General features: G+C 39.2%; 1 protein-coding gene across 1 annotated transcript in view; it reads left to right on the forward strand.

The window, feature by feature from the left end:
* Window positions 1-16550, forward strand: part of LOC140190457 (zinc finger CCCH domain-containing protein 6) — a 37676-nt gene extending 21126 nt beyond the window's left edge. The window contains exons 5-12 of the mRNA XM_072247075.1: window positions 881-1011; window positions 3458-3586; window positions 7002-7113; window positions 8145-8254; window positions 8859-9202; window positions 10188-10810; window positions 11481-11723; window positions 14066-16550. Of these exons, the coding sequence (XP_072103176.1) occupies window positions 881-1011; window positions 3458-3586; window positions 7002-7113; window positions 8145-8254; window positions 8859-9202; window positions 10188-10810; window positions 11481-11723; window positions 14066-15552 (3179 nt within the window). The 3' untranslated portion in view covers window positions 15553-16550. The remainder of the gene's footprint in view (window positions 1-880; window positions 1012-3457; window positions 3587-7001; window positions 7114-8144; window positions 8255-8858; window positions 9203-10187; window positions 10811-11480; window positions 11724-14065) is intronic.
* Window positions 16551-27717: the final 11167 nt, after the last annotated feature.

A 27717-nucleotide genomic window follows, 5' to 3' on the forward strand; every position in this document is an offset into this window, starting at 1 on the left:
GTGTAAAAAAGGGTGGAGCAGAAGCTGGTGATAGATGAATCTAGGTGGGGGGTGGAGAGAAGGTTGCTGATGGGCAGGAGGGGGCAAGTGGGAATGGCACCAAAATCTGGGAGATGATGGGTAGAAGTGACAAAATGCTGATGAGATGGTGGAGTCTGATAAAAGAAGGAGCATTGAACAAGTGCAGAGAATTGAGGATAGCAGGCGGTTACAAGAAACAACGGGAGGAGTGTGTGGGTGATGGGCAGATGGAAGAGAAAGGGTTATGTTAAGGGGGAGCCAGATAGGTCAAGGGGAGAACAAAAGGGACAGAGGGAGCATACCTGAATTCCAAGAATTCAGTATTCATACCACGGCATGTTACAGGTTACTCTGGCAGAATAAGGTGCTGGTCTTGAGAGAGAGTTAGTTCTGCTGTTTGTAGAACAAATGCATGTACATGTATCATTTTTGCATTTAATAAATTAGTACGCTTTCATATGTGAAGTACGTAAGTGTGTATGTGCACCCCACATATGAGTTTACTAATTTATAAGAATTGTCACTCAATTATTAGTAATCAGTATAATTAATAAATATTTAATATTATCATAATCTGGGAATAGCCTGTAAGTGGTTTGCACTTGCATTCCCAATTGATGGGCTAGTTTCTTTGAAGTTTTGAGCATGTTCATTTTTAACTGATTATGGGATTGAAATGCATGGTCAGGCTTGTTATTTCTTATTTCTTTCCTTGCCTCCATGAGATTCTGCCCAGATCTTCCATAAGATGAGGAAATCAGAGCCTGAAATTCCATATTTAATGCAGGACTTTAACTGGCAAAGGGTGTGTGATTTGTAGTTTTAAAAACAAAAAATTAATGTTATGAAATTGTTCCAGGTATTATGCAGAAGGCCAGAGGTCGAGGAATTGGCCGTGGCCGTGCTATACGAGGGCAACCAAAACAAAAGCGCAAAACCTGGGGACCTGGAAGAGGATCTGATGGTGGTGTGATGGATGATTGTGATGAGGTAAAGAAATAAAAGCTAATCATTACCTGTTGAAGCATGGAGTCCACCTTTGAAGTAAATTTAAGGTTGTACTGTTCTATAACTCCTGTTCAGATTCTGAGTTCATCATACTGGTTGGCATTCTGACAGATTTTTTTTCCTACACTGTATTTTTAATCTTCATTACTGAAATTGGTATCCAAGTTTAATATTTCTCTTATGAAAAAAATAAAAGTAGATGAGAAATACCAATGCATATTTGTTTTGAATCTTTCATGCAGAAAGGGTTAAAAAATTCAATTTATTGTGCAGAACTAATTTGTTTACATATAATTATGGGAATAGATGACCACCAATATTGGCATTTGTGTGTTCTTTCTGCATTCACTAGATGTTGAGAGTAGAAGAAACCTTTACCTTTAGATTTTATTGTGCTGCGTAAGCAATTAATTGCTTAGCCTTAAATTTTGGTCTTGTCAGCTGATGATTCAATCTGCTAATTCCTAACTGAAAACACAAAATCTTTTGCAGATTATTTTCAAAAAACTGAAGGCATAATTTTCATTAATTAAATCAGTATCCACTTTTACAAGTTTTGCTGTTGGATCACATGATGTAGAACTGAATGTGAAAAGGCCAAGTTGCATTTTTGTTGGGTCTTTAGTAGATTCATCCAATTAGTCACCAAGCCATCTAAATATTTATTCAATTATTTATAGCATTTTCTTTGTATGTTCCTCCTAAATTATTTTTTCAGGTTATGCATTCCACTGCTTTGGGGAAAAAGTCTTGTTGAAGTAAATTCTATCAGACTGATCTTCTAAAATCTGTTACTATATTTCAACACAAAATGTAGTAACTACTATAAGCTGTAAAAATTCACTAAAATATATTACACAGAGCAGTTGCCCTTTGAACAAAGCTTAGGAATTGTAGCTGTGCATCATCCTTCAATCTGACTTAAACCACCATTCACTACTGCTCTCTATATATATTTTATCCCTCGTTACGCTGTCCCTTTAATTGATGAGATTAATATTTTGCTAGCAAACTCATTGTATCATAGGCTATCAAACACCTTTTGAATCTCTAGGAAGAGGTCTTCCTAGAGATGCTGCCTGGCCTGCTGCGTTCACCAGCAACTTTTATGTTTCTTGCTTGAAATTCCAGCATCTGCAGGTTTCTTCATTGTTTGTGTTTTTAAACACCTTTTGAAAATCAGTTTCTCCATCCTGGTTTACTTCAAAGTGTCATGTTAGTTAAATGTGTTCTTGGTTGACTTTGGTTTATCAGCCCATTCTTCTCCAAGTGTTAAGTAAATTCGTCTCATTGTGTAGATATTGCATTGCTTTAAGTAAAAACATTTATACTGAATAGTAATACAGGAGCCCTCAGAGCTGCATACTGAGTCCCCTCCCTTACTCCCTGTATATCCATGACTCCATTGCCACCCACAGCTCCAATCTGCTAATTAAATTTGCCAACGGCACTACATTGATTAGATTTATCTCAAACAATAACAAGGTGGCCTACAGGAAAGAAGGCATCTCTGACACAGTGATGTCAAGAAAACAACCTCTCCCTCAGTGTGGCAAGAACAAAGGAGTTGGTTGTGGATTACAGGAGGAATGGAGACTGGTTAACCCCTATTGCCATCAATGGATCTGGGGTTGAGAGGGTAAACAGCTACAAGTTTCAACAGTGCTTCCTTCTTTCACACCAGACAGTGGAGGAAGCTTGGTATGGATACCAAATCCAAAGAACTTTCAACAGGGGCACAATTGGGAGCATCCTGACTGGCTGCATCACTGCCTGGTATAGGAACTGTACCTCCCTTAATCGTAAGACTCTGCAGAAGGTGGTGCGGACAGCCCAGTACATTTGTAGTTGTGAACTTTCCATGATTCAGGACATTTACAAGGACAGGTGTGTAAAAAGGGCCCGTAGGATCATTGGGGACCTAAGCCATCCCAACCACAATCTATTCCAGCTGCTACCATCTGGGAAGCGGTACCGCAGCATAAAAACCAGGACCAACAGGCTCCAGGACAGCTTCTTCCACCAGGCCATCAGACTGATGAACTCACCCTGATTTGACTGTACTCTATATTACATTGACTGATCTATTTATTATAAATTACTATAATTGCACATTTAGATGGAGACGTAATGTAAAGATTTTTATTTATGTATATGAAGGATGTAAGAAATAGTCAATTCAATTCAAGTCACTTTTTATTGTCATTTCGACCATAACTGCTGGTACAGTACACAGTAAAAACGAGACAACGTCTTTCAGGACCATGGTGCTGAATTATTTTACATGAATGTAAAATTTTGCAGTTCTTTAAATAATAACTTAATTTATTATAGATTGAGACTTCTTCACCCTGATGTTGAGTGCTTTGATTCAGAAGTAATAAACAAGTGGTGAAAATTGTTTTAAGCAGTTTTGTTGATCTTACAGGACAGTTATGGAAGTGTGAATTTTGCCCGGAAAAAGAGGAAAAATCAAGATTTTTCATATCCTGGCACAGGTGAAAAGAATAGGAAAGGAGGCATTTGCAAGTATTTTCTGGAGGGCCGTTGTACAAGGGTATGTTTTCGTTACAAAATTTCTGGATGTTCTTGTAGATAGGTTTAATTAGAATAAATATAAAGCATATAGGAACCTCATTATCCTCATCTTTACCCACTTAATCCTATAATGGTAGATTCTTGTCTTGCGTGGTCATTACATTTTTAAAAATTTCAAATTTTGTTCATAACAAAATTTCATCATTGTGAATAGAAATATAATTTAAAGCATCTGGAGAAGATGAATGTTTTAGCATTCTACAATTGGCAATATAACTTGCTGAGTTAATAGCATCAATTGCAATATCCACCAAATGTTAAGTTCCAAATTGTCAACTTTGTAATTTAAAGTAAGGAATTTTATACAGTATAGCAAGGGGAATGATGCCATTAGAGGTTTGTTTATAAACCAAAACTTTGGATGAGCTTAATTCTGTGTGACCTAGTTTCTGGAATGGATGAAAATTGCATTTTAGGAATTCAGTTCTGTAGACAACACAATTTCCAGTTAATTTATGTAATGCTTTCTATTTATAGAAACACAGAAAATAGGTGCAGGAATAGGCCATATAGCCAATGAACTGGCCTCAATTGTTCCCTGTGGCAGAGAATTCCACAGATGTACCACTCTCTGTGTGAAGAAGTTTTTCCTAATCTCAGTCCTAAAAGGCTTCCCCTTTATCCTCAAACTGTGACCCCTCGTTCTGGACTTCCCCAACATCGGGAACAATCTTCCTGCATCTAGACTGTCCAATCCCTTTAGGATTTTATACGTTTCAATAAGATCCCCCCTAAATCTTCTAAATTCCAATGAGTATAAGCCTAGTTGATCTAGTTTTTCATCATATGAAAGTCCTGCCATCCCAGGAATCAATCTGGTAAACCTTCTTTGTACTCCCTCTATGGGAAGGATGTCCTTCCTCAGAGTAGGGGACCAAAACTGCACACAATACTCCAGGTGTGGTCTCACCAAGGCCTTGTACAACTGCAGTAGTACCTCCCTGCTCCTGTACTCGAATCCTCTCGCTATAAGTGCCAGCATACCATTCGCCTTTTTCACCGCCTGCTGTACCTGCATGCCCACTTTCAATGACTAGTGTATAATGACACCCAGGTCTCATGCACCTCCCCTTTTCCTAATCAGCCACCATTCAGATAATAATCTGTTTTCCTGTTTTTGCCACCAAAGTGGATAACCTCACATTTATCCACATTAAATTGCATCTGCCATGAATTTGCCCACTCACCTAACCTATCCAAGTCACCCTGCATCCTCTTAGCATCCTCCTCACATCTAACACTGCCGCCCAGCTTCGTGTCATCCGCAAACTTGGAGATGCTGCATTTAATTCCCTCACCTAAGTCATTAATATATATTGTAAACAACTGGGTTCCCAGCACTGAGCCTTGCGGTACCCCACTAGTCACTGCCTGCCATTCTGAAAAGGTCCCGTTTATTCCCACTCTTTGCTTCCTCTTTGCCAACCAATTCTCTATCCACATCAATACCTTACCCCCAATACCGTGTGCTTTAAGTTTGCACACTAATCTCCTGTGTGGGACCTTGTCAAAAGCCTTTTGAAAATCCAAATATGCCACATCCACTGGTTTCCCCTATCCACTCTACTAGTTACATCCTCAAAAAATTCTGAGATTCGTCAGACATGATTTTCCTTTCACAAATCCATGCTGACTTTGTCCGATGATTTCACCGCTTTCCAAATATGCTGTTATCACATCTTTGATAACTAACTCTAGCATTTTCCCCACCACTGATGTTAGGCTAACCAGTCTATAATTCCCCGGTTTCTCTCTCCCTCCTTTTTTTAAAAAGTGGGGTTACATTAGCCACCTTCCAATCCTCAGGAACTAGTCCAGAATCTAAAGAGTTCTGAAAAATTATCACTAATGCATCCACTGTTTCTTGGGCTACTTCCTTAAGCACTCTGGGATGCAGACCATCTGGCCCTGGGGATTTATCTGCCTTTAATCCCTTCAATTTACCTAACACCACTTTCCTACTAACATGTGTTTCCCTCAGTTCCTCCATCTCACTGGACCCTCTGTCCCCTACTATTTCCAGAAGATTATTTATGTCCTCCTTAGTGAAGACAGAACCAAAGTAGTTATTCAATTGGTCTGCCATGTCCTTGCTCCCCATAATCAATTCACCTGTTTCTGTCTATAGGGGACCTACATTTGTCTTAACTAATCTTTTTCTTTTCCCATATCTATAAAAGCTTTTACAGTCAGTTTTTATGTTCCCTGCCAGTTTTCTCTCAATTTTTTTTCCCCTTCCTGATTAAGCCCTTTGTGCTCCTCTGCTGGACTCTGAATTTCTCCCAGTCCTCAGGTGAGCCACTTTTTCTGGCTAATTTGTATGCTTCTTCTTTGGAATTGATACTATCCCTAATTTCCCTTGTCAGCCACGGGTGCACTACCTTCCCTGAGTTATTCTTTTGCCAAACTGGGATGAACAATTGTTGTAGTTCATCCATGCGATCTTTAAATGCTTGCCATTGCATATCCACCGTCAACCCTTTAAGTGTCATTTGCTAGTCTATCTTAGCTAATCTACGTCTCATACCTTCAAAGTTACCCTTCTTTAAGTTCAGAACCTTTGTTTCTGAATTAACTATGTCACTGTCCATCTTAATGAAGAATTCCACCATATTATGGTCACTCTTACCCAAGGGGCTTCTCACGACAAGATTGCTAATTAACCCTTCCTCATTGCTCAATACCCAGTCTAGAATAGCCTGCTCTCTAGTTGGTTCCTCGACATGTTGGTACAAAAAACCATCCCGCATACATTCCAAGAAATCCTCTTCCTCAGCACCCTTACCAATTTGGTTCACCCAATCTATATGTAGATTGAAGTCACCCATTATAACTGCTGTTCCTTTATTGCACACATTTCTAATTTCCTGTTTAATACCATCCCCAACCTCACTACTACTATGTAACTATGTACTATGTAACGTTGACTCATTTCGGAAGAACTGGCTGTTAAGTGCTTTGGAAGGGACAGGATCTCTCATACACCCATGTCATACTTTTTCATGTGTTGAACTTTTTATAGCTGAGGATCAGTTTAAAACCCCATAATAATGGCATTCTCTCATTAAAGAGAAGGGCTTCCTGATTTCAATCTAACTCAATTTTAATACTGAAATATAACAATTCCAGAAGTGTTATCAAAATAAGTGATTAGACTGTAACTGGTGAAGAGTAGTTCAGAGTAATGGAGAATGGGGCTATGGGGGTTGTTAAATGTTTCTGAATTATTGTAATTATACTTTTAGAACAGCTTCTGTCTCAAATTTTCCTATATTTTTCAAGTTTGTTATTTTTCTGATTGTCTAGTTTTCAGTCTTTTTTTTCAATTATTTCCAGCCATGATTTATGTCTGTAATTTTGACTTTATAAAACAGGGGGACCAATGCAGATATAGTCATGATGTAGCCATACAAAAGAAGAAGGATATTTGCAAGTTCTATCTTAATGGATTTTGCACCAAAGGAGACAACTGCATTTTCATGCATGATATCCTTTTATCTCTGTGTTGAATAAAACATAATCTTATTCATTTTTTCTTATTTAAATTCGTACTCTTAAATACCTGCTTTAACTAACGCAATAAGATAAATGCAGTTAAATGTATGTGCTGAAACTGATGAAGTTTATCATTTACTGTATTCCACATGCTTCGCATTTTACTTGCATTTTTTATACCCCTCCATTCCATTTTGAAATTGAATATACATTGGCTCTGAAATCCAGTTTCTCAGAAAATGCAATTTGAAATCATCTAGACAAATGTAAATCAGCGCTATGTGGGGTCATTATAACATTACATAAATGGATGTGTCTGTTTTTAAATCAAACCTGAAATGTATGATATTTTATGTATACACGGTAATTCATGGAGTAACAAACATGCAAATAGGCCAAACCTGTACATCAACGGAGCAGCAGCAGAGAGAAGTGGGTGGTGGTTACATCTTAGGGGAGGCACCAGGCTGTGGGTCCTCCTGTAACTTTGGCTTCTTCAAGTAGGTGCCAAGATTTGACTGCCTTTCCTTAAGTTTCCTCTCATGAAGCAGTTCTCGGTAGCAGGAAATCATGTTGAGAACACTTCTGTCTTATTGCTTTGCTCCCAGAAGGGTCATTATCAATTAAATGGTCTATAATGTGTGTAATTGTGATGCTAGTGCAGAGAAATTTTGTGGTGAGGTTTCTTGCTGGTGTTTCCTCTTCTCCATCCGTGTCCTCAGATTCACCAATTCTCGAAGCTCTTCATTATTAAGGCTCTCACCAGTTGTTTAGAATGGTGAATAGCCGTGATGCAACAAATCAGCGCAGTGCGGAGTAGTGTTATGCAAGGTCTGAGTGTACTTAACAGGTATTTTTTGAATTGTATACTTTCAAAATGTAATGTAATTTCTGTAAACGTATTTCATACCATTGGTTCAATTTGGCTATATTAATAGGCAAATTTACTTCAGGTACAAAAAATTCCCATTTTCTTATGTTCTGTTTCACTCAATTACTTTCCTTAATGTAATTTAATGTACGTGAATATCCATGTAAATTCTACCATACAGGAGCAAAGTGCTATCAAGGTGATAACTGCAAGTTCTCACATGCTCCACTAACTGAAGAAACGAGGGAATTGTTAGATAAGGTTAGTGTCAATTTAAAAGCAAAATGTATCATAAATTGCCCTTTCAGTGGCTATTATGAACAAATGTACAGTCTGATATGCCATTCAGCAGGAAGATCCCAATTTCAGTTATTCAATGGTGGTAATATAGTTTCAAAACAGTTTTGATTTCTATTGCTGTCCATATTTTCTGGTACTTGATTAAATACTAGAATAGTTAAGTATTAATTATATTTTGTATTTGTATTTGAATTGTTAGTGATTAAGTATAAAACAGGATAGCAGAGTTGGGTAGAGAGAATCATCAATTCCATCTTCAACTAAAATTTTTCGGCTAAAATTGAGTTGCTGATTCATTTATTGTGGACAAGTTGAAAACTAATTCATTGACTATTCCGAAAAGATGCCTATTTTATGTTCTTGTGATTGTACATTACATACTCAGGAAGGAATGATAGTAGTGGTTGAAGTTTTCCACTGCTGCTGCAATAGCGTTAATTTCTGGAGATATTTTTCTTAAATGTGTATTCTTAATCTATATTAACTGACTGTTGGAAATGTATGCTTATGAATTGCATGCATGAGCCCATGCCTGCATGACTAAATATTCACTGCATTTCGTCAGGTGCTGAACAATGAAAATGTAAATTATGATGACAACAAAGACCACAGCAATACCAATGACTTTGATCATTATGAATATGATTATGATTATGTATATCATGAAGATGATGACAAACTTGAAATAGAAGAGCTTAGAAAACAAGGCATTAGTCCTCTCCCAAAACCACCACCTGGGGTTGGTTTATTACCAACTCCTCCACAGCCACCAAACTTTCCTGGCCAGTTACCAATGGGTCCACCTAACAACCAGCCACAACCGCCCTCTTCACCAGGAAGAAAGATTCCCTCCATCTTTGATATTGTTGTACAACCAACAGATGTTTTTGCTCATAAGATGGGACTGAGGTACGTATATTTTAAGATGTCAATGCTTGAAATATAAGCCAGTGATTTGGATCAAGAGATTGCAACTCTTTAAGCGTTCTGCATACCTACACCTATTTGTATAGATGTTTAGCAGCTGTACAAAACTCAAGTTATCACTTGTGTGTAATTGTTTGCATGAGTTAAAAGTATCCTCATTCCAATATGTGTTACCCAACTTATTACCAAGATTAATGCATTAGTGCTGAAGTGGTTCATATTAATTCAGTTATTGACTATGTATAGATATTAGCGAATTGGGAATTAAAATGCAGTTTAACTTTGAAACAAAGTAGCAGGGAGCCCTGAAATGTTACTTTTGAATATATGGGGGCTGGTTCCTTTTTTACATAATGCAAGATCAAAGTTGTTTACCTCAACTATTTTGTAGCTTTATTTAAAATATCAACCATTTGTTTTCTAGAGAAAATGTTCTGTAGTTTATATTAATGACTGACATCACATCACTATATTTCATTCTATAAAATCTATCATATGCAGTGTATATTTGTTTAGAAAACACTAGGGTTTAGAATTTTAATGCTGTAATGGAAGCACTGCCCTCATTGCTTGTTAAATTGTTTGTTGAGCAATTTGAAATTATCAATTTTGGATATGTTTTGTTTTTTATGTAAATTTCTTGTTTTCCCGCATCAAGTTCAAAAGCTAAGAAGTCACACAACTTGGGTGTCCTGGTGTGCATTCATTTTAAAACTGCAGCAAATTATATTTAATTTCTGTGTATGAGCTTACAATTATATACTAATCACTATCAGTATATTTCTTTTAATGGGGTGGTGCTAAGTAAACTAGATTATTCTTGAGGGAGCTGAAGTAAATTTTTTAGAATAGATGTGATGCAATTATAAATTTAATTCTCTGGATGGTAACAAAGATATTAATCAGTAGTTTAAATTGTCATCACTACTTCTGCGAGGAATGTTTTCTAATCGTCATTTTCTTCTAGGCCCCAGTTTTATAATAGTACATCACCCACCCATGCTTCATTTGATGAAGACCAACCACCTCCCCCTCAGATGTACGGATCAGGTCCAGGTCCTGATCAAAACATGATGCCTCCCGGACCCAACGGGCCTCCAGATTCTCCAGGTGGTTTTGGTCCTTCTTGCCCTGCAGCTCCACATAATATGTCAGGTGCACAAGGTATGCCTGGATCTATCGTACCACCAAATGTATCTGGACAGCAAGTTTTACAGGACCAAGCTGAAGCATCAGTCCCTCCAGGACATCCAGGTTTGCCGCCTCCACCAGGATTTCCAGGTCCACCAATAAATCAGAGACCAAATGGAGCTCCAGGTCAGATGGGATTTCAGGGACCGATGATGAACATGCCCATGGAGCATCAGGTACCACCACCATCGCAAAGTCAAGCTCACCCACAGTTTCCATCTGATGGATCTCAACAAATGCAGCAAGAAGTTAGTTACCAGCAAGATATGACATACCAGCAAGATGTGGCATATCAGCAAGACATCCCATACCAGCAAATCCAAAACCCGGGAGACTTCTATAGCTCTTATTATTCGCAGCCATCAATGCATAATGTAGAGCAAGAAAATCATATGGGAGGTACGGTATAAATTGCTTCTTAATTAAAAATGTCGTGTAAGCCTTTTTTCAGAATGTGTTGAGAGAGCAAAATGTTTATAAATTTGCTTTCAACTAAATACAGGGATTCTTTTACAGTTGAAACAAATTTTGCCATTGGGATAATTGCTGTAGCAAAAGTTAATAAAACAATTAGAATTTAATGTGATTTATTTTTGCTTGAAACTCCTGTGTCATGAAAGAGAAGGAATGAAGGTTTATGGTGAGAACAGGTTCAGGTGGAGTGTGAATAACATGGATGTTGTTAATGAATAGCATGTTCTTGTGTTCTATAATCTTTGCAATTTGATACATCTCTTTCAGCCCTTTAGGAAGGCGATTTGAGTTAATGTAGTTTGTTCTTAATTCCGCATTGTGAGGGTGTGGTGCACCACTGTTTAGAAGAAAGGATCCTACTTTTGTAATTGTGTGCCTTCACTGCCTTGTAAATAAATATGAAGGCAACCAATTTTAACTATTAATCTTGCATCATATTAAGGTATGGTATATAATTCCTGGTAGAAGAAGATGTGGAGATTAATCTGAATAATTTAACTGCAAAAGATGTTTGTACATAAATCAAAATAGTTAATTATCCACTGGCAATGTCTTACCGACTTACAAAAACACTCTTGTTTTTAAAAATATGCAGATGGAGTATCAAATTCAGCATCTGAGCAGAGAGATCATCAGTCCTTCTTGGGCACAGATGATTCAAAAGAAAGTGACACTGAATCTGATGCCAGCAGTTCAACAGGTCGTAAGCCTACTGTTAATGTTCCAGACTTCCTTCCAGCCAAACAGAAAGCTCTATTTCTCAGAATTAAGCAGAAGCAGCAGGAAGAGGGAGGTTCTGACAATAAACAGTCACAGTTGCTACAGAACAGAGATGAAGGTTAGTATTAAAAGATGCTGTTAATTTGAGTCTTTGTTTATGATCAGGTGCCTTATTTTGATTTATTAAGCACTTAGGAAGGGAAGAACATTTGCATCTATCCAGCCTGGCCTGAGTGCTGTTGACTGTTGTCTGTCCACTGAGATGTTCTAGTAAGAAACTGAGTTGAGTAGCTATTTGTAGATGGATGATAAATAATGGCCTTATGAGCAACATCTACATCTTGCAACTGAATTTAAACAACAATCTTATCCAAGGAATTTTTAAATTATTAACATGCATCTCTACCTTAAACAATTGAGTTGCACCCTCAACCTATTATCAGAGTTTCAAAGATTCACATCCCTCTGAGTGATGAAATTTCTCATGTGTCCTAAGTAGTGTACAATATCAGCCAAGTTTTTTAGGAATCTTGGACCAGGGGAAATATTTCTTAGCCTTTCACCCACTATCACTTGTTTACTGACTGCCTCATTCTTAATGATGGAGGATATAGAGTATCCTCAATCTCTCTTTATGGGTTAATCCCCATGTTTCTGTGAATATGTATTTCACTAGCAAGTACCTTGGGTAAGGAGACAATAAGTTTGCACATTTTTCCATGTGCCATCTTTCAAAAGATCTGTACAATTAAAAGCAAGACTTCCACTTAGTAGCTCTAACACAATGGGTAATATTCTCACTTCTGAATTGCTGCCTGTCTGAGAAATCTTGTCACAAATATCTAGACAGATATTCTAGTGCAGTATAGAAAATGATCTGCATAGTCAGAAGTGTTAACTTTCAGATGTAACGTGATACTACGATCCCAAGGTACTATTACACGGAGGACAAAAGCAGTTATCTTTGTTGGCCTGGTCATTAATATTTATCTGATTCTTGCAGGTTTGTTATCACATTGCACTGTTTGGGGTTGAGATGGTTACATTACAACAATATCTCAAACCCAATTACTGGGGTTCACTGGGTTTATCAGAATATCCTAAGGTAGTGAAAGGCACTATTTAAAAGCAACCATTTATATTTTAAAAAAACCCTGTATATTCACCAATATAATTCCTTCTCTCTTTGAATGTTAACTTTGTTTCATGTACAAACGCACCCAGATCTCTAACAATAGATATAATGATTTCTCACTATTTCATCTCCTCTCCCCCGGCCATTAAAATACCATTTTATTCCTTCCAATTTGCTTAACAAGTCTGTTGTGCCATCCTCATAATTTGCCAGCTTTAAAAATATAGAAAACCTACAGCACAATACAGGCCCTTCAGCCCACATTTGTATGAAGATACTTGATAAATGTATATTGTTTCAATGTAGGTAGTTAATCTTCATAGCCAACAGGACTAAAAGCTGAAAAGTATGGCTTCTACAATCTTTTTTCCATAGGCTTTGTATATGATAATAACTTCTAACCCCAAGGACTCTTGATTTGTGAAACAATATTGTGAGGCATCTTATTACTGCTGTCAGATCCCACTGCATCTACTTTTATGGCTACAACATTCTAAAATTGATAAAATATTTTGGTGGATGACACAGGCACAGATAATGGAGCTGTTGTCTATGCTCCAGCAGTTGCATTTATTACCTCCAAAAATACTAGGTCTGTTTTAGAATGTGAGATTGAATGATTCTGATATCACTGTACTTTCCTGGAAGACTGGGATCATCAATTCCAGTGGAACTGGATAATTAATTTTTAGTCCCAGTAATTTCTGTTGCTATTTTTAAATTTATTTTGTTCATCGCTCAATTTACCTCTGTTCCCAGTTTAAGATTTTTTTGTTGTCTTTAGTGAAGGTACATGCAAATTATTTGTTTTGACATCTCAGCCATAGATTTCAAAGAACCTTTATTCCATTACTGGGAGTACTATGTTATGATCTAGTGTTAAGAAAAGATATAAAGGCATGAGGGGAAAATGGTGCAGATCTGAAAGTTTGTAACTATTTTACAAGGGTTCTTCTTGAAGAGGTGGAAAGTTAACCTCAAAAACATTTAAAGGAGTGGAAAGATTTCTGCCTTCAAGACAGAACTTCAAGAAGTTGTGTTTATTCTATGATTTCTCATTTAGCTACAATACGGTTAAATTTGCTGCACTAAAATCTTTATTCATTTTGATTCTATTGGCGTAAGCATTTATGCACAGGTACAACATTTGACTGTTTAACTGTTGCCTTTGTTATGATCCTCCTTGTGGCTGCGTCTGGAGCAGTATTCTCAAGTTCAAAAGTGGCAGAATTATTCCAAATTGCTGCTTGAATTTTTTTTTGGTATGGGTTAATCATAAGTATTTGAAGCTTCCTAGTAGCATTTCTCTTTCTAATTCATTTCAGATGAGACTGTAAATTGGTATTCAAGTGATGAAGAGGAGGATGGCAGCAGTGTAAAATCTATATTGAAAACACTGAAGAAACAAAGTGAGATTATGAAGAACCAACAGCTTTCTACAGCAGAACAATCATCTTACATTTACATGGATCCCAGACTTGGGAAAGATAAGACCTCTGAAAATAAACACACAGATCTTCGATCAAGACCTGACCTGCGTCAGGGTAAGGCAGGAGAAGTCAAGAAATCTTCGGAAGTCTCTGCTGATCCAAGATTAGCAAGAGATCCAAGAAAAATGAAAGTACATGAGAATACCAGTATAGGTTTGTCTGTCAGTGAGAGTCCTAAACAGGAGTCTCATCCTATATCAAACAAGCAACAAGGGCTGGATGATGATGAAGACACAGAACGAGAATTGAGGGAAAAGGCTGCTATAATACCTTTAGAGACTATTCCTGGTGCAACCTTGCGGGATCCACGCTGTCAGCTGAAGCAGTTTAGCCACATCAAGATGGACATAACTCTGTCTAAACCTAACTTTGCAAAACTTGTTATTTGGACACCTGAAGATCTCCTTCCCTTACCTTTGCCAAAACCAGATCCTGTCTCTTCAATAAATTTGCCTCTCCCTCCACTAATAGCCAATCAACGCCTGAATAGAGCTATGAGTATAACAGGTGATTCTCGACAAATTGCTGACCCACGGTTGTCTGCACGGTCTAAGGAGAATAGTGCAATAAAAAGTACAGAGAAGAATGTGGACGTGAGGGCTTCTGAAAGACCTTTAGACCCACGATTACAAAAGTCATCAGATCCTAGACTGCAGAAAAACAACACCGATACTGCTACAAGAGAATCCCATTCTACACGAGTAGATCCTCGCTTATCGAAAGCAAGTAGCAGTTTAACACAAGTTTCTGTTAAGATAGATCAGACCACACTTCCTCCATATGCTCCCAAATTATCTGCAGGTGGCATTGGGATTGGATCCCCAAGCACATTGCTCAGCGGCATTAGTCTTTATGATCCACGGACGCAGACTTCTCAAAGTCTAGTGACTTCAGTTTTAACTACACAAGCAGATTCCTCTAAGGAAGGAGAGCAAGTAAAAAAACTTAATGTGCTTAAAGATCCCATAAAACCAGAAATTGTTCAGTCTGATTCATCATCATTGCATAAATCTTCAGTGGTGCAGGAAAGCACTGGTGCAGAGGATATAACTGATCTTGGTCCAGAGAAATCAGACATGTACAGATCACAGTCAAAGACGGGAGCTGTCCAAGCATCTACTGCCTCTGCTCCTGCGGTGCATAACCTACCAATCCAGGCTTTAGCTGGCCTTATCAGACCACAGTACAGTGACCCAAGACAAACTAAACATGCTGGACCTTCTAACCAAGCGGAGGAAGATGATTTAAACAGTAAAAAGGGTAAAAAACCACTGAAGGAAATGTTCAAGACTTTTGATCCAACAGCATCACCCTTCTGTTAGCATCCATTTTTAGTTCTGAAAGACTGATGTTCAGTGTGTATATTGTAGCTTGTCCTGGTTCTTAACTTATTTGGCTTGTTGATAGTGTTTTATTTATTTTTTTACGATGTACAGTCTGTTTAACTGTTCAAAGAAATGCATGCAGAGGCACATGCCAGGCTGTGCGCTAATTTTCTTTTGGTCTGAGTATGTAAGAACTACATTTTGAATGAATTATTTTTTATGATATATATATACTGTATGTATAGAGAGAATATACCTGTGACCACATTTAAACTTCTTCCCGGTGAAGTAATTGTTTTTCCGTGTACTGAAATTGCTTAAAACCTATTGTACAGTTCTTGCATTCTAAGTTATTTCCTGCTTGGGTATTGTGTGATTATGTATTATCGAAGTAGTACACTGAAAAAAAAAATGTGTTGTTTTTAGTACCTTAAGTAATTACTTTTTTTGTTGTTTTGAGAGTTAATCTTAAAAGAAAAATGACTGCCACTTTTATATTGTATAGTTAAATAGTACCACTCCAGTGATGGTATATTTAGTCAAGATCCTAACCAATTTGTTTCATTGTTTATTAATGCTGTCATGCTCGCACTGCAATTTTTAAGTTGCTTTGAAGTTTTGTCACAATCAAGTGTGGAACCATAACAGTTACACTGTTCAAATATTGCACTGTACATCTTAAGTATTTCAATTTAATTTTGTTTAGCTGATCATCTGTTTTTAAATTGAAAAATCAACCTGAATCATGTCATAATTTACTGAAAATCAATGTACACAATCTATAAAACATTAGTGAGAATCCTTTTATTTGATCTAGAATAAATCTGAAATTTGAACAACTACTCATCCATGCAATACAAGGAGCTAATGGTGGATTATTGTGCATTAATAAAAGTTTATGAACTTGTTATGTATGGCACCGTATTTTCATATTGAGCTACTGAGAGCTTTATAAACAAAGCCTAATGTAAAAGTTTTTGTACAAATGTATTAAAACCTTTTAATGTATTTTTTGTATCTGATTATTAATTATGTAGTGTTAAGTAGTCCTCAGTTTAACTCATCTATGTTCTCTTTGCAAAAATGATCATGGGGACCATTCTTTTTGAAAAGCAGTTTTCAAAACTCATCTACTTTTTATAATCACTTAATGCCCATCAATTTGTGTATGTATACATACATACACACAAAGTTTCTGTAGTTATTTCTAATTAATTTCTTAAATATCTTGCATCTGGAGCATTGCATACAGTCTGGTCGCCCCATTACAGAAACAATGTTGAGGCTTTGGAGAGGGTGCAGAAAAGGTTTACCAGGATTGGAGGGCATGTGCTATAATGAGAGGCTGCATAAACTTGGGTTGTTTTCCCCGGAGAATGGAGGCTGAGTGGAGATCTGATCAAGATTTATAAGATTGAGAGGCATAGATTGAAAGATATTTTCTGTCTGCTCTAGTGTTGAAATGTCTAATTCCAGAGGGTTTGCATTTAAGGTGAGGGTTAATTTCAATGGAGATGTGTGGGGCAAGTTTTTTTTTACAGAGTGGTGGTGAATGCATGGAATGTGCTGCCTGCGGTGGTTGTAGAGGGAAAAGCATTTTAGAGACATTTAAGAGACTTCTCGATAGGCATATGAATGTGAGAAATAGAGGGGTATGGACATTGTATAAGCTTAACATATTAGTTGGCATTTAATTAGTTCAGCACAACATTGTGGGGCTGTGCTGTACTGTTCTATGCTCTATCTCCAGTTAGATTAGATTAATTGGTTAGTTCATTACTGAATATTCTTAAACTTTTTGTGAATGTTAAGTCTCTTAATGTAGAGTGACTATAAAAAGTACTCACCTCCCTTGGAAGTTTTCATGTTTTATTATTGTACAACATTAAATCACAGTGGATTTAATTTGGCTTTTTTACACTGATCAACAGAAAAAGACTCTCATGTCAAAGTGAAAACATCTTTACAAAGTGATGGAAGTTAATTACAAATATAAAACACAATAATCGATTAGCATAAGTATTCAAACCTCTTTCTCTGTCTCTTCTCCTCCCCCCCCCCCCCCTTTAATATGACACCCTAAATCATCACTGGTGCACCCAACTGGATTCAGAAGTCACATAATTGGTTAAATGGAGATTGGTTTTTGGATACCTGTGTGCAGTCAAGGCATTTCATTAATTGAAGTAAAAATACACCTGCATCTGGAAAGTCCAAATGCTGGCAAAAACTACACCATGAAGACAAGGGAACACTCCAAGTAATTCCATGAAAAGGTTATTGAAAAGCACAAGTCAGGAGATGGATACAAGAAAATTTGGAAGTCACTGAATATCCCTTGAAGTTAAGCCAATCATAAAGAAATGGAAAGACTACGGCATAGCTGTAATCTGTCTAGAAAATCTACCTCAAAAGCTGAATGACCGTGCAAGGGGACTAGTGAGGGAGCCACCGAGAGACCTATGACAATTCTGGAAGAGTTACAAGCTTCAGTGGCTGAGATGGGAGTGACTGCGCATACAACTGTTGCCTGGGTACGTCACCAGTCACAGTTTTATGAGAGAGTGCAAAGAGAAAGTCATGGGGGGTGGGTGGGGGGGGGGGGCCCTCATGAAATCTGGCTAGAGTTTGCCAGAAGGCATGTGGGAGTTTCTGAAGACAGCTGGAAGAAGATGCTATGGTGTGAAACCAAAATGGAGTCTTTTGGCCATCAGACTAAATGCTGTGTTTGGCATAAGCCAAATATTTTGCATCATCAAAAACACACCATCCTTACTCTGAAGCATGGTGGCTGCATCATGCTGTGGGGATCATTCACAGCAGCAGGCCCTGGAAAGCTTGTGAAGGCAGAGGGTAAAATGAAGGCAACAAGATACAGGGAAATCCTGGAGGAAAATCTGATGCAGTCTGCAAGAGAACTGCAACTTGGGTGAAGATTTTTTTCAGCAAGACAATAACCCCAAGCATAAAGCTACACAGGAATGGCTTAAAAACAACAATGTCCTGGAGTGGCCAAGTCAGATCAGACCTGAATCCAATTGAAAATCTGTGGCTGGACGTGAAAAGGCTGTTCATTCATGATCCCCATGCAATTTCACGGAGCTTGAGCAGTTTTCTAAAGAAGAATGGGGAAAAAATTGCAGTGTCCAGATGTGCAAAGCTGATGGAGACTAATCCACACAGGCTCAAGGCTGTAATTGCTGCCAAAGTTGCATCTACTAAATACCGACTTGAAGGATTGAACACTTACGCAATCAATTATTTTGTTTTATATCTGTAATTTAGATCACTTTGTGGAGATCTGTTTTCACTTTGATATGGAAGTCCTTTTCTGTCGATCAGTGACAAAAAAGCAAAGTTAAATCCACTGATTCAATGTTGTAAACAATAAAACATGAAAACTTCCAAGGAGGTGGATACTTCTTTATAGGCACTGTAATAGTATCTTTAATTCCCACTTAGCTATTGTGCTGCTTTTCCCGTGTAATCCTTGCCAATGGAATGTGCACTTGTTGAGAATTCAACTCACTTAGGCTTAAACACAAAGTATAAAATTATACTTGTTCAGCTCAAAAGAGCAAATATTTAATTATATAACAGTACCTTAAAATTTTTCTAGTCCTTCCTAATTTCCTAGCCTGACAGTATTTCCTATTCAAATCTGAGTATTATCTTTCTCAACCATGTCCTTCTATCTTCTCCCTGTCACCTTTGACGCCCTGACTAACCAAGAACCTAGTAACCTTTGCTTTAAATATACTCAATGACTTGGTCCTCTCCAATACCAGTATATCTTTTCTTCGATAGGGGCCCAAAACTGCTAACAATACTCCAAGTGTAGTCCGACCAATGTTTTATAAAGACTGAGCATCACATCCTTGCTCTTATATTCTCTTCCTCTGAAAATGAATGCTAACTTTGCATTTGCTTTCCTTAACACTAGCTCAACCTGTACCTTTTCAGGATCCTGCACTAAGATACTCAAAATCCCTTTGCAACTCTGTGTTTTGAATTTTCTTCCCACTTAGAAAATAAGATGTGCCTTTATTCCTTCTGCCAAAGTGCATGACTATGCACTTCCCTGTACTATATTCCATCTGCCACTTCTTTGCCCATTTCCCCAATCTGTCAGAGTCGTCCTGCTGACTCCCTGCTTCCTAAACATCACCTGCCCCTCCACCTATCTTTATATTATAGGCAAGCTTAGCCATAGTGCCATCAATTCTATCATTCAAATGTTGACATACATCTGAAAAGAAGTGGTCCCAATAGCAACCTTGAAGAACACCACTCGTCACCAACAGCTAACCAGAGTAGGCCCTCTTTATTCTGAATCTTTGCCCGAGCGTCATCCAAACTTTTATCCATGTTCGTATCTTTCCTGTACTACAATGGGCTCATGTGCAGCACCTTGTCAAATGCCTTCTGAAAATCCAAATAAACAACACTTACTGACTATCCTGACTGTTAGTTCCTCAAAGAATTCCAACAGACTTGTCAGTAAGATTTCCCTTTAAGGTGATTTTTGCCTACTTTATCATGTACCTAAAACCACATCCTTAATAATGGACTCCAACATCTTCCCAACCACTGAAGTCAGGCTAACTGGCGTATAAATTTCCTTTTCTTTTTTACCTCCCTCCCTTGGAGGAATGGACTGACATGAGGGGTTTAGACTATGAGGGGAGATTGAGTCACCTGGTACTGTACTTGCTGGAATTCAGAAGGATGAGAGATCTTATAGAAACACATAAAATTATGAAAGGGATAGATTAGATAGAGGCAGAAAAGTTGTTTCCACTGGTAGGTGAGACTAGAACTAGGGAACATAGCCTTAAGATTTGCGGGAGTAAATTTAGTACGGCGATGAGGAGGAACTGCTTTTCTCAATGAGTGTGAATCCGGAATTTTCTCCCCACTGAACCAGTGGAGGCTACATCAGTAAATATATTTAAGAGAAGGTTGGGTAGATTTTTGCATAGTAGAGGAATTAAGGGTTATGGGGAAAGGGCGGGTAGGTGGAGATGAGTCCATGGTCAGATTAGCCATGATCTTATTGAACGGTGGAGCAGGTTCGATGGGCCAGATGGCCGACTCCTGCTCCTATTTATACTCTAATGACATTTGCAATTTTCCAGTTATCTGGAACCATTCTGTAATCTAGTGACTCTTGAAAGATCACTACTACCTCAACCATCTTTTCAGCTACCTTTTCAAAATGCTGGGGAGTAGTCCACTTGGTCCGGGTTTACGTTCAGACCTTTCAGCTTCCCAAGCACCTTTTCCATAATAATAGTGACACTCATTTCTGCCATATAACACTCAAATTTCAGGCATACTGCTGGTGTCTTTCAGAATAAAGTGATACAGTTACAGGGTATTTTCACCTATTCCTCTCCATCACTTCCCAAGGAATATTCACCCTCCCTCCCCAACACTTTCCAGGGAATCTTCACCCCTACCTCCCCATCACTTTCCAGGGAATCTTCACCCCTCCCTGTCGATTTCCCATATAATCTCCATACCCCACCCCTATCTCTTCCAGGGAGTCTTAAGCCAACCCCTTCTTTATTACTTCCTAGGACACTTAGATCCCCCAGACATCCCTTCCCAGGGATTTCACCTTTTCTACTAATCACCTCCTAGCTTCTCACTTCATCTCCCCCTTCCTTCCTTCCCCACCCACCCACCTTCACCTCACCTGGTTTCACCAATCACCTGACAGCTTGTTGGGGTCATTTACTGTGTTCAGTGCTCCCGGTGTGGCCTCCTGTGTATCAGTGAGACCCAACGTAGATCGGGAGACCACTTCACTGAGCATCTCCACTCCGTCCGCCAGAACAAACAGGATCTCCCAATGGCCACCCAATTTAATTCCATTTCCCATTCCCATTCTAATATGTCCATTCATGGCTTCCTCCACTGTCGTGATAAGGCCACACTGAGGTTTGTGTAACAACACCTTGTATTCTGTTTAGGTAACCTCCAACCTGATGGCATAAGCATCAATTTCTCAAACTTCTGGTAACACCCCCAACCACCACCGCCACCCCCCCCCACACTAAGTCCCATCCTCTTTTCCGTCTCTCACGTTATCTCCTTGCCCGCCCATCACCTCTCTCTGGTGGTGCTCCACCCTTTTTCTTTCTTCCATAGCCTTCTGTCTCTTTCACCAATCAACTTCCCAGCTCTTGACTTCATCCTTCCCCTTTCCGGTTTCACCTATAACCTGGAGTATCTCTCTTCTCCTTCCCCCCCCCCCCCCTTTAAATCTACTCCTTTTTTTCTCCAGTCCTGCTGAAAGATTTTGGCCCAAAACATTGACTGTACTTTTTTTCCATAGATGCTGACTGGCCTTCTGAGTTCCTCCAGTGTTTGCAGATTTTCTCCTGTTTGTTATTTGTCTACCCCATTCCTTTCCAGACCTGATGAAGGGTCTCAGATTAAAATGGTAACTGTTTATTCCTCTCTGTAGATGCTACCTGACATGCTAAATTTCTTCAGGATTTTGTGTGTGTTAAACCACTACTGCTTCTTGTTGTTCAGCTAATTATGAAACCAATTAGCATCTCTGCCTGGATCCCATGCAATCTAAGCTTCTTGACTAGTCTTGTTGAAATTTGCATAGACAATGTCTTCTGCCCTACGTTCAACCAATCTCTAAAAGATTTGTCAAATGCAATTTTCCATGCACAAAGCTGTGCTTACCATCCCTACTCAAACCTTGTCTGGCCAATGCTGATAGATCCTATCCCTCAGAATCCACTCCAGTTACTTAAGCACTACTGATGTTAAACTCACTGGCCTGTAGTTCCCTGGCTTGTGTTTGCTGCTCTTAAATAACAGTACAACATTAGCTACCCCTAGTCTTTCAGAATTTCACTTCATAGGTGAAGCAAATATCTCTGCAAGAGTCTCCACACTTCCTTCCCTAGCTTCCCACAAGGTCCAAGGTTGAAGGAGCTGGGGGTTTATCCAACCTAATGAGCTTTAAAGCCACCAATATCTCCTCAGTAATTTGCATGTGGTCCAAGATATCTTTACTTATTTCCCTCATTTCTTTAGCAGACACAATTTCTCTTCAGTAAAATCTGGTGAAAGCTATTCATTAAAAATCTCATCCGTGACTCCACAGATAGATGACCATGCTGATCTTTACAGGTCCTATTTTCTCCCTAGCCATTCTTTTAATAGACTTATAAAACCTCTTGGTGTTATCCTTAACTCTGCCTGCCAGATCCATCTCGTTTTTTTGTACCTTCCTTATTTCTCTCAAATGTACTTTTACACTCATAATCATTGAGGTATTCACTTTCTCCTGATTGCCTAAATCCTCTGTATTAAGTCGTTATTCTCGATAACTACATGCATGTATATAACCATATGACATATATAGAACGGAGACAATGTTCTCCAAACCAGGCTGTAAAGCACAGAAGGACACATAGCACACATTACACATGATGACTTATGAAAGCAAGGATAAAATCTACAGATGAATCACATATAAATAACAAACTAAAGTGTGTTAATATTCAATATTGTTAAGATACAGAACAGATTAACCAGTGACACTTCAAATATGATGCGGCAGGGAGTTCAGAAACCTAATGGCCTGGGAGAAGAAACTGTTTCTCTTTCTAACCATTCTTGTTTTTATGCATCAGAATCTCCTGCCTAATAGCAGAAAGTCAAAGAGGATGCTGGATGGATGGGTGGGATCCTTAATAATACTAAGGGCCCTGTGTTTGCAGCACTCCTGATGAATGTCCCCACTGAATGGTAGGAAGACCCTCTATAATCCTCTCAGCTGTTCTCACAGTCCTTTTTAGGGACTTCTGGTCCGATGCTCGGCTGTTCCCATACTTGATGGAGATGCAGCTTCTCAGGATCTTCTCGCTGGTGCTCCTGTAAAACGCAGTTAAGATGGGGGAGGTGGGAGCCTTGCTTGCCTCAATCTTCTCAGAAAGTGCAGGCACTGCTGTGCCTTCTTGTTCAGAGAGGTGATATTAAGAGATCAGGTGAGATGATCTGTGACGTGAATTCCCAGGAACTTGGTGCACTTAACTCTCTCTATGTAGGAGCCATGTATTGGCAGAAAGGTAACCAGAACGTCATCATCCATGGTTCCCTAAACTTACCAGGTCTGCTCTTCAGCCTTGCAGGAACATGCTTTTCTTGGACTCTTGATAATGACATTTTATAAGCCCCTCACTTGCTAGTTGTCCTTTCACCAAAAAATGGTCCCACAGAATTGACCTCTGCAAAATCCCGCCTAATAATTTCAAAACTGGCCCTGCTCCAGTTTAAGACCTTGACCTCTAGATCATTTCCAATCTTTCCCCATAACTATCTTAAAATTAATAGAATTATTGTCATAGGGTGCTAAGTGCTCCCCAACTAAGACTTCTGTCACTTGCCCTACATCATTCCCCAAAAGGAGGTCCAGAGTTGTGTTCTCTTTATATTAAAGACAATTTCTTGGACACATTTAACAAGTTCCACCCACTCTAAGTTCTTGGCGCTATGGGTGGCCCAGTCAATATCCATTCATTCATTATGTGCCGTTTTGTATGCTGTGTGCAATCATGGTCTTGACCATGACTGTCGTGGCATATTTTTCTAGAGAAGTGGTTTGCCATTGCCTTCTTCTGGGCAGTGTCTTTACAAGACAGGGGAGCCCAGCCATTGTCAATACTCTTCAGAGACTGTTTGCCTGGTGTCAGTGGTGGCACAATCAGGACTTATGATGTGCACCAGTTGCTCGTACGACCATCCACCACCTGCTCCTATGGCCTCACGTGACCTCGATCAGGATGAGGGAGAGGAAGGGGAGCGAAGCAGGTGCTGCACCTTGCCCAACGGTGACCTGCAGGCTAACAGAGAGAAAGAGCATCTACACTTCCTTTGGTAGAGGGATATCTCCGCCCTCCTACCCACAATCAGTAAGAGGGAAGTAAAAAAAAAGTCACTAATTACTATTACTGTACATGCAATCTTTCTCTCTGTGACTGCTCCTCTAATTTCCATTGACTATTTGGTGGGGTGGGGTGGGGTGGGGGGGGGAGGAAGTCATTCCCACAATACAGTCCCATTATAGTGTCTATCACTTTTTTGTTTCATAGCTTCACTGGATGATTCCCCCAAGAATATTCTCACAAAACACAGTTGTTGCATCCTCCATCATCAAAAAGGCAACTCTTCTTCCTCTCTTACCCTTAGCATCTGTACCTGGAACACCAGTCCTATCCTTCTTTCAGTCATGTTTCGGTTATGGCAACATTATCCCTGTTCCCAGAGGCAATCCACAGTTGGAGTTCATCTGCCTTATCTGTTAAGCCTCTTGCATGGAAACCAGTGGTCTTTCCTTCCCCTTTACTGCGCTCCTGGCTACCCTGACCACTAAATTTGCCCTCATTGGCTACAATTAAACACTGGGATTTGAGTTAAGGAGAATGGCTGAGAAGGTTGGGACTTGGCGCCTAAGAGAATGAGGGGAGATACTATAGTGGTGTATAAAATTATGAAGGACATTGATAGGGTGAATGCACACAGTTCTTTTCCCAGGTTTGTGGAATCAAGAATTAGAGTGAGAGGGGAGAGATTTACTAAGAAGCTAAGGGCCAATTTTTTCACCCAGCGGGTGGTCTGTATCTGGAATGAACTGCCAGAGAAAGTAGCTGAACTGATTAACAGCATTTGAAAGGAACTTGGACAGGTACATGAATAGGAAAGGGTTAGATGGATATGGACAAGTCCTATCTATTTCCATAACAATCTTGCAACTAATAGAATTATGGTAACTGGTCCCAAAGTGCTCCCCCACTGACACATCAGCCACCTGCCCATCCTCATTTCTTAAGAGATTGTTGGGTTTTGCCCCCCCCCAGTAGGGTCATCTACTGTACATATTGCTTTAGAAAACATTCCTAGACACCCCATCCAAGTCCTTAGCAGTATGACAGTTCCAGTCAATATTAGGGAAGTCAAAATCACCTACTATTACAAACCTATTACTGCCACAACCTATCTGCAACATCCCAACATACTTGTTCATCTAATTCCTGTGGATTATTGGGATGGGGGAGGTGGGGTTCTAGAATAATCCTGTTATAATGATCACATCTTTCTTGTTTCTGTTCTACCTATATAACCTTACTGGACATACCCCAAGAAATATCCTCATGTCATTAAAATATCATGATATTCTCCCTAATCAATATTGCGATCCCCCTTGTCTTTTACCTCCATCTTTGTCATGCTTGTACCATCTTTACGGTGGAACATTAAGCTGACAGACCTGCTCATTCTTTAATTGTGTTTTCATAATAACTATTGAATTGACTTTATTTCTGACATCCTTCACATACATGACTAAAAACCTTTACATTACATCTCCATCTAAGTGTGCCATGTGCAATCATAGTAATTTATAATAATTTATAATAAATAGAACAGTCAATGTAATATAGAGAACACTCAAATCAGGGTGAGTTCATCAGTCTGATGGCCTGCTGGAAGAAGCTGTCCCAGAGCCCGTTGGTCCTGGTTTTTATGCTGTGGTACCGCTTCCCGGATGGTAGCAGCTGGAATAGATTGTAGTTGGGATGACTTGGGTCCCCAATGATGCTATGGGCCCTTTTTGCACACCTGGTCCTTGAAAATGTCCTGAATCATGGGAAGTTCACAACTGGGCTGTCCGCACCACTCTCCGCAGAGTCCTGCAATTAAGGGAGGTACAGTTCCCATACCAGGCAGTGATGCAGCCAGTCAGGATGCTCTCAACTGTGCCCCTGCAGAAATATAATACTCCCATGTGCCAACACATTCTCTTGAGTTGTGCCTTACCTATCAGGCTTCTTGTATTAAAATAAATGCAGTTTACCTATTTGACCTTCCTCGCTCCCCGTCGTGCTCCTGCCTACTGAGTGTTTGCTTTAAATTCTATATTTATTTAACTTGCTCATCTACTACACTACTATCTCCCTGTCACACTAGGTTAAAAAAAACCCAAGTAGCAAATCTTCCCACCAGAGATTTGGTCTCCCTTCATTTTGGATATAAGCCATCACCTCTGCCCTGGAAAAAAATCCCAATGGTCTAAGAAATTTGAACTCTCTCACTGGCACCATGAATTCATTTGTCCTATCTTCCTATTCTTATCCTCACTAACACACGACACAGGTAGCAATCCAAAGATTACGATCCTTAATGTGCTGATTTTTAAGCGAACCCCCTATCTCCGCTTTGTAGGACCCCATCACTTTTTCTACCTGCAGTATGTCATTAGCAAGGTTTACAGTGACCTCTCCTCAAGAATGTTTTGCAACCACCCTAAGACATTCTTGACCCTGGTAGCAGGAAGGTAACATGCCATCCTGTAATCTCATTCTCAGCTGCAGAAGCTCGTTTTTCATGGTGATTTTGAGTGCATCCTTGCATCATTTCTTCTATCCTCCCCATAATCAATCCTCCCAGCAATCTGACTTCAAAGTTTAAAGTAAAGTTTATTATCAGAGTACATACCTGTCACCACAAACAACCCTGAGATTCTTTTTCTGCAGGCATACTCAGCAAATCTATAGATCAGTAACTGTTAACTGTAAACAAACTGTGCAAATGCAGATCTAAATAAATAACGAGCATGAAATAACAGAATCCTTAAATGAGTGTAGCTATCCCCTTTTGTTCAAGAGGCTGATGGTTGAGGGGTAGTAACTGTTCTTGAACCTGGTGGTGTGAGTCCTGAGGCTCCTGTACCTTTTACCCGATGGCAGCAGTGAGAAGAGAGCATGGCCTGGGTGGTGAGGATCTTTGATGATGGATGCTGCTTTTCTACGGCAACGTTTCATGTAGATGTGCTCAATGGTTTGGAGGGTTTTACCCGCGATGTACTGGGCTGAATCCGCTACCTTTTTTAGGATTTTCCACTCAAAGGCATTGGTGTTCCAGTCAGCACACTTTCCACCACACATCTATAGAAGCTTACCAAGGTTTTCGATGACATTTCAAACCTCCGCAGATTCCTGAGGAAGCAGAGTCGCTGTTGTGCTTTCTTCACAATAATATTTATATGATAGGTCCAGGACAGGTCCTCTGAGATAGTGATACCCAGGAATATAAAGTTACTGACTCGCTCCATTTCTGATCCTCCGATGATTG

Source organism: Mobula birostris, chromosome 2 (genome assembly GCF_030028105.1).
Source record: "Mobula birostris isolate sMobBir1 chromosome 2, sMobBir1.hap1, whole genome shotgun sequence".
NCBI lineage: Eukaryota > Metazoa > Chordata > Chondrichthyes > Myliobatiformes > Myliobatidae > Mobula > Mobula birostris.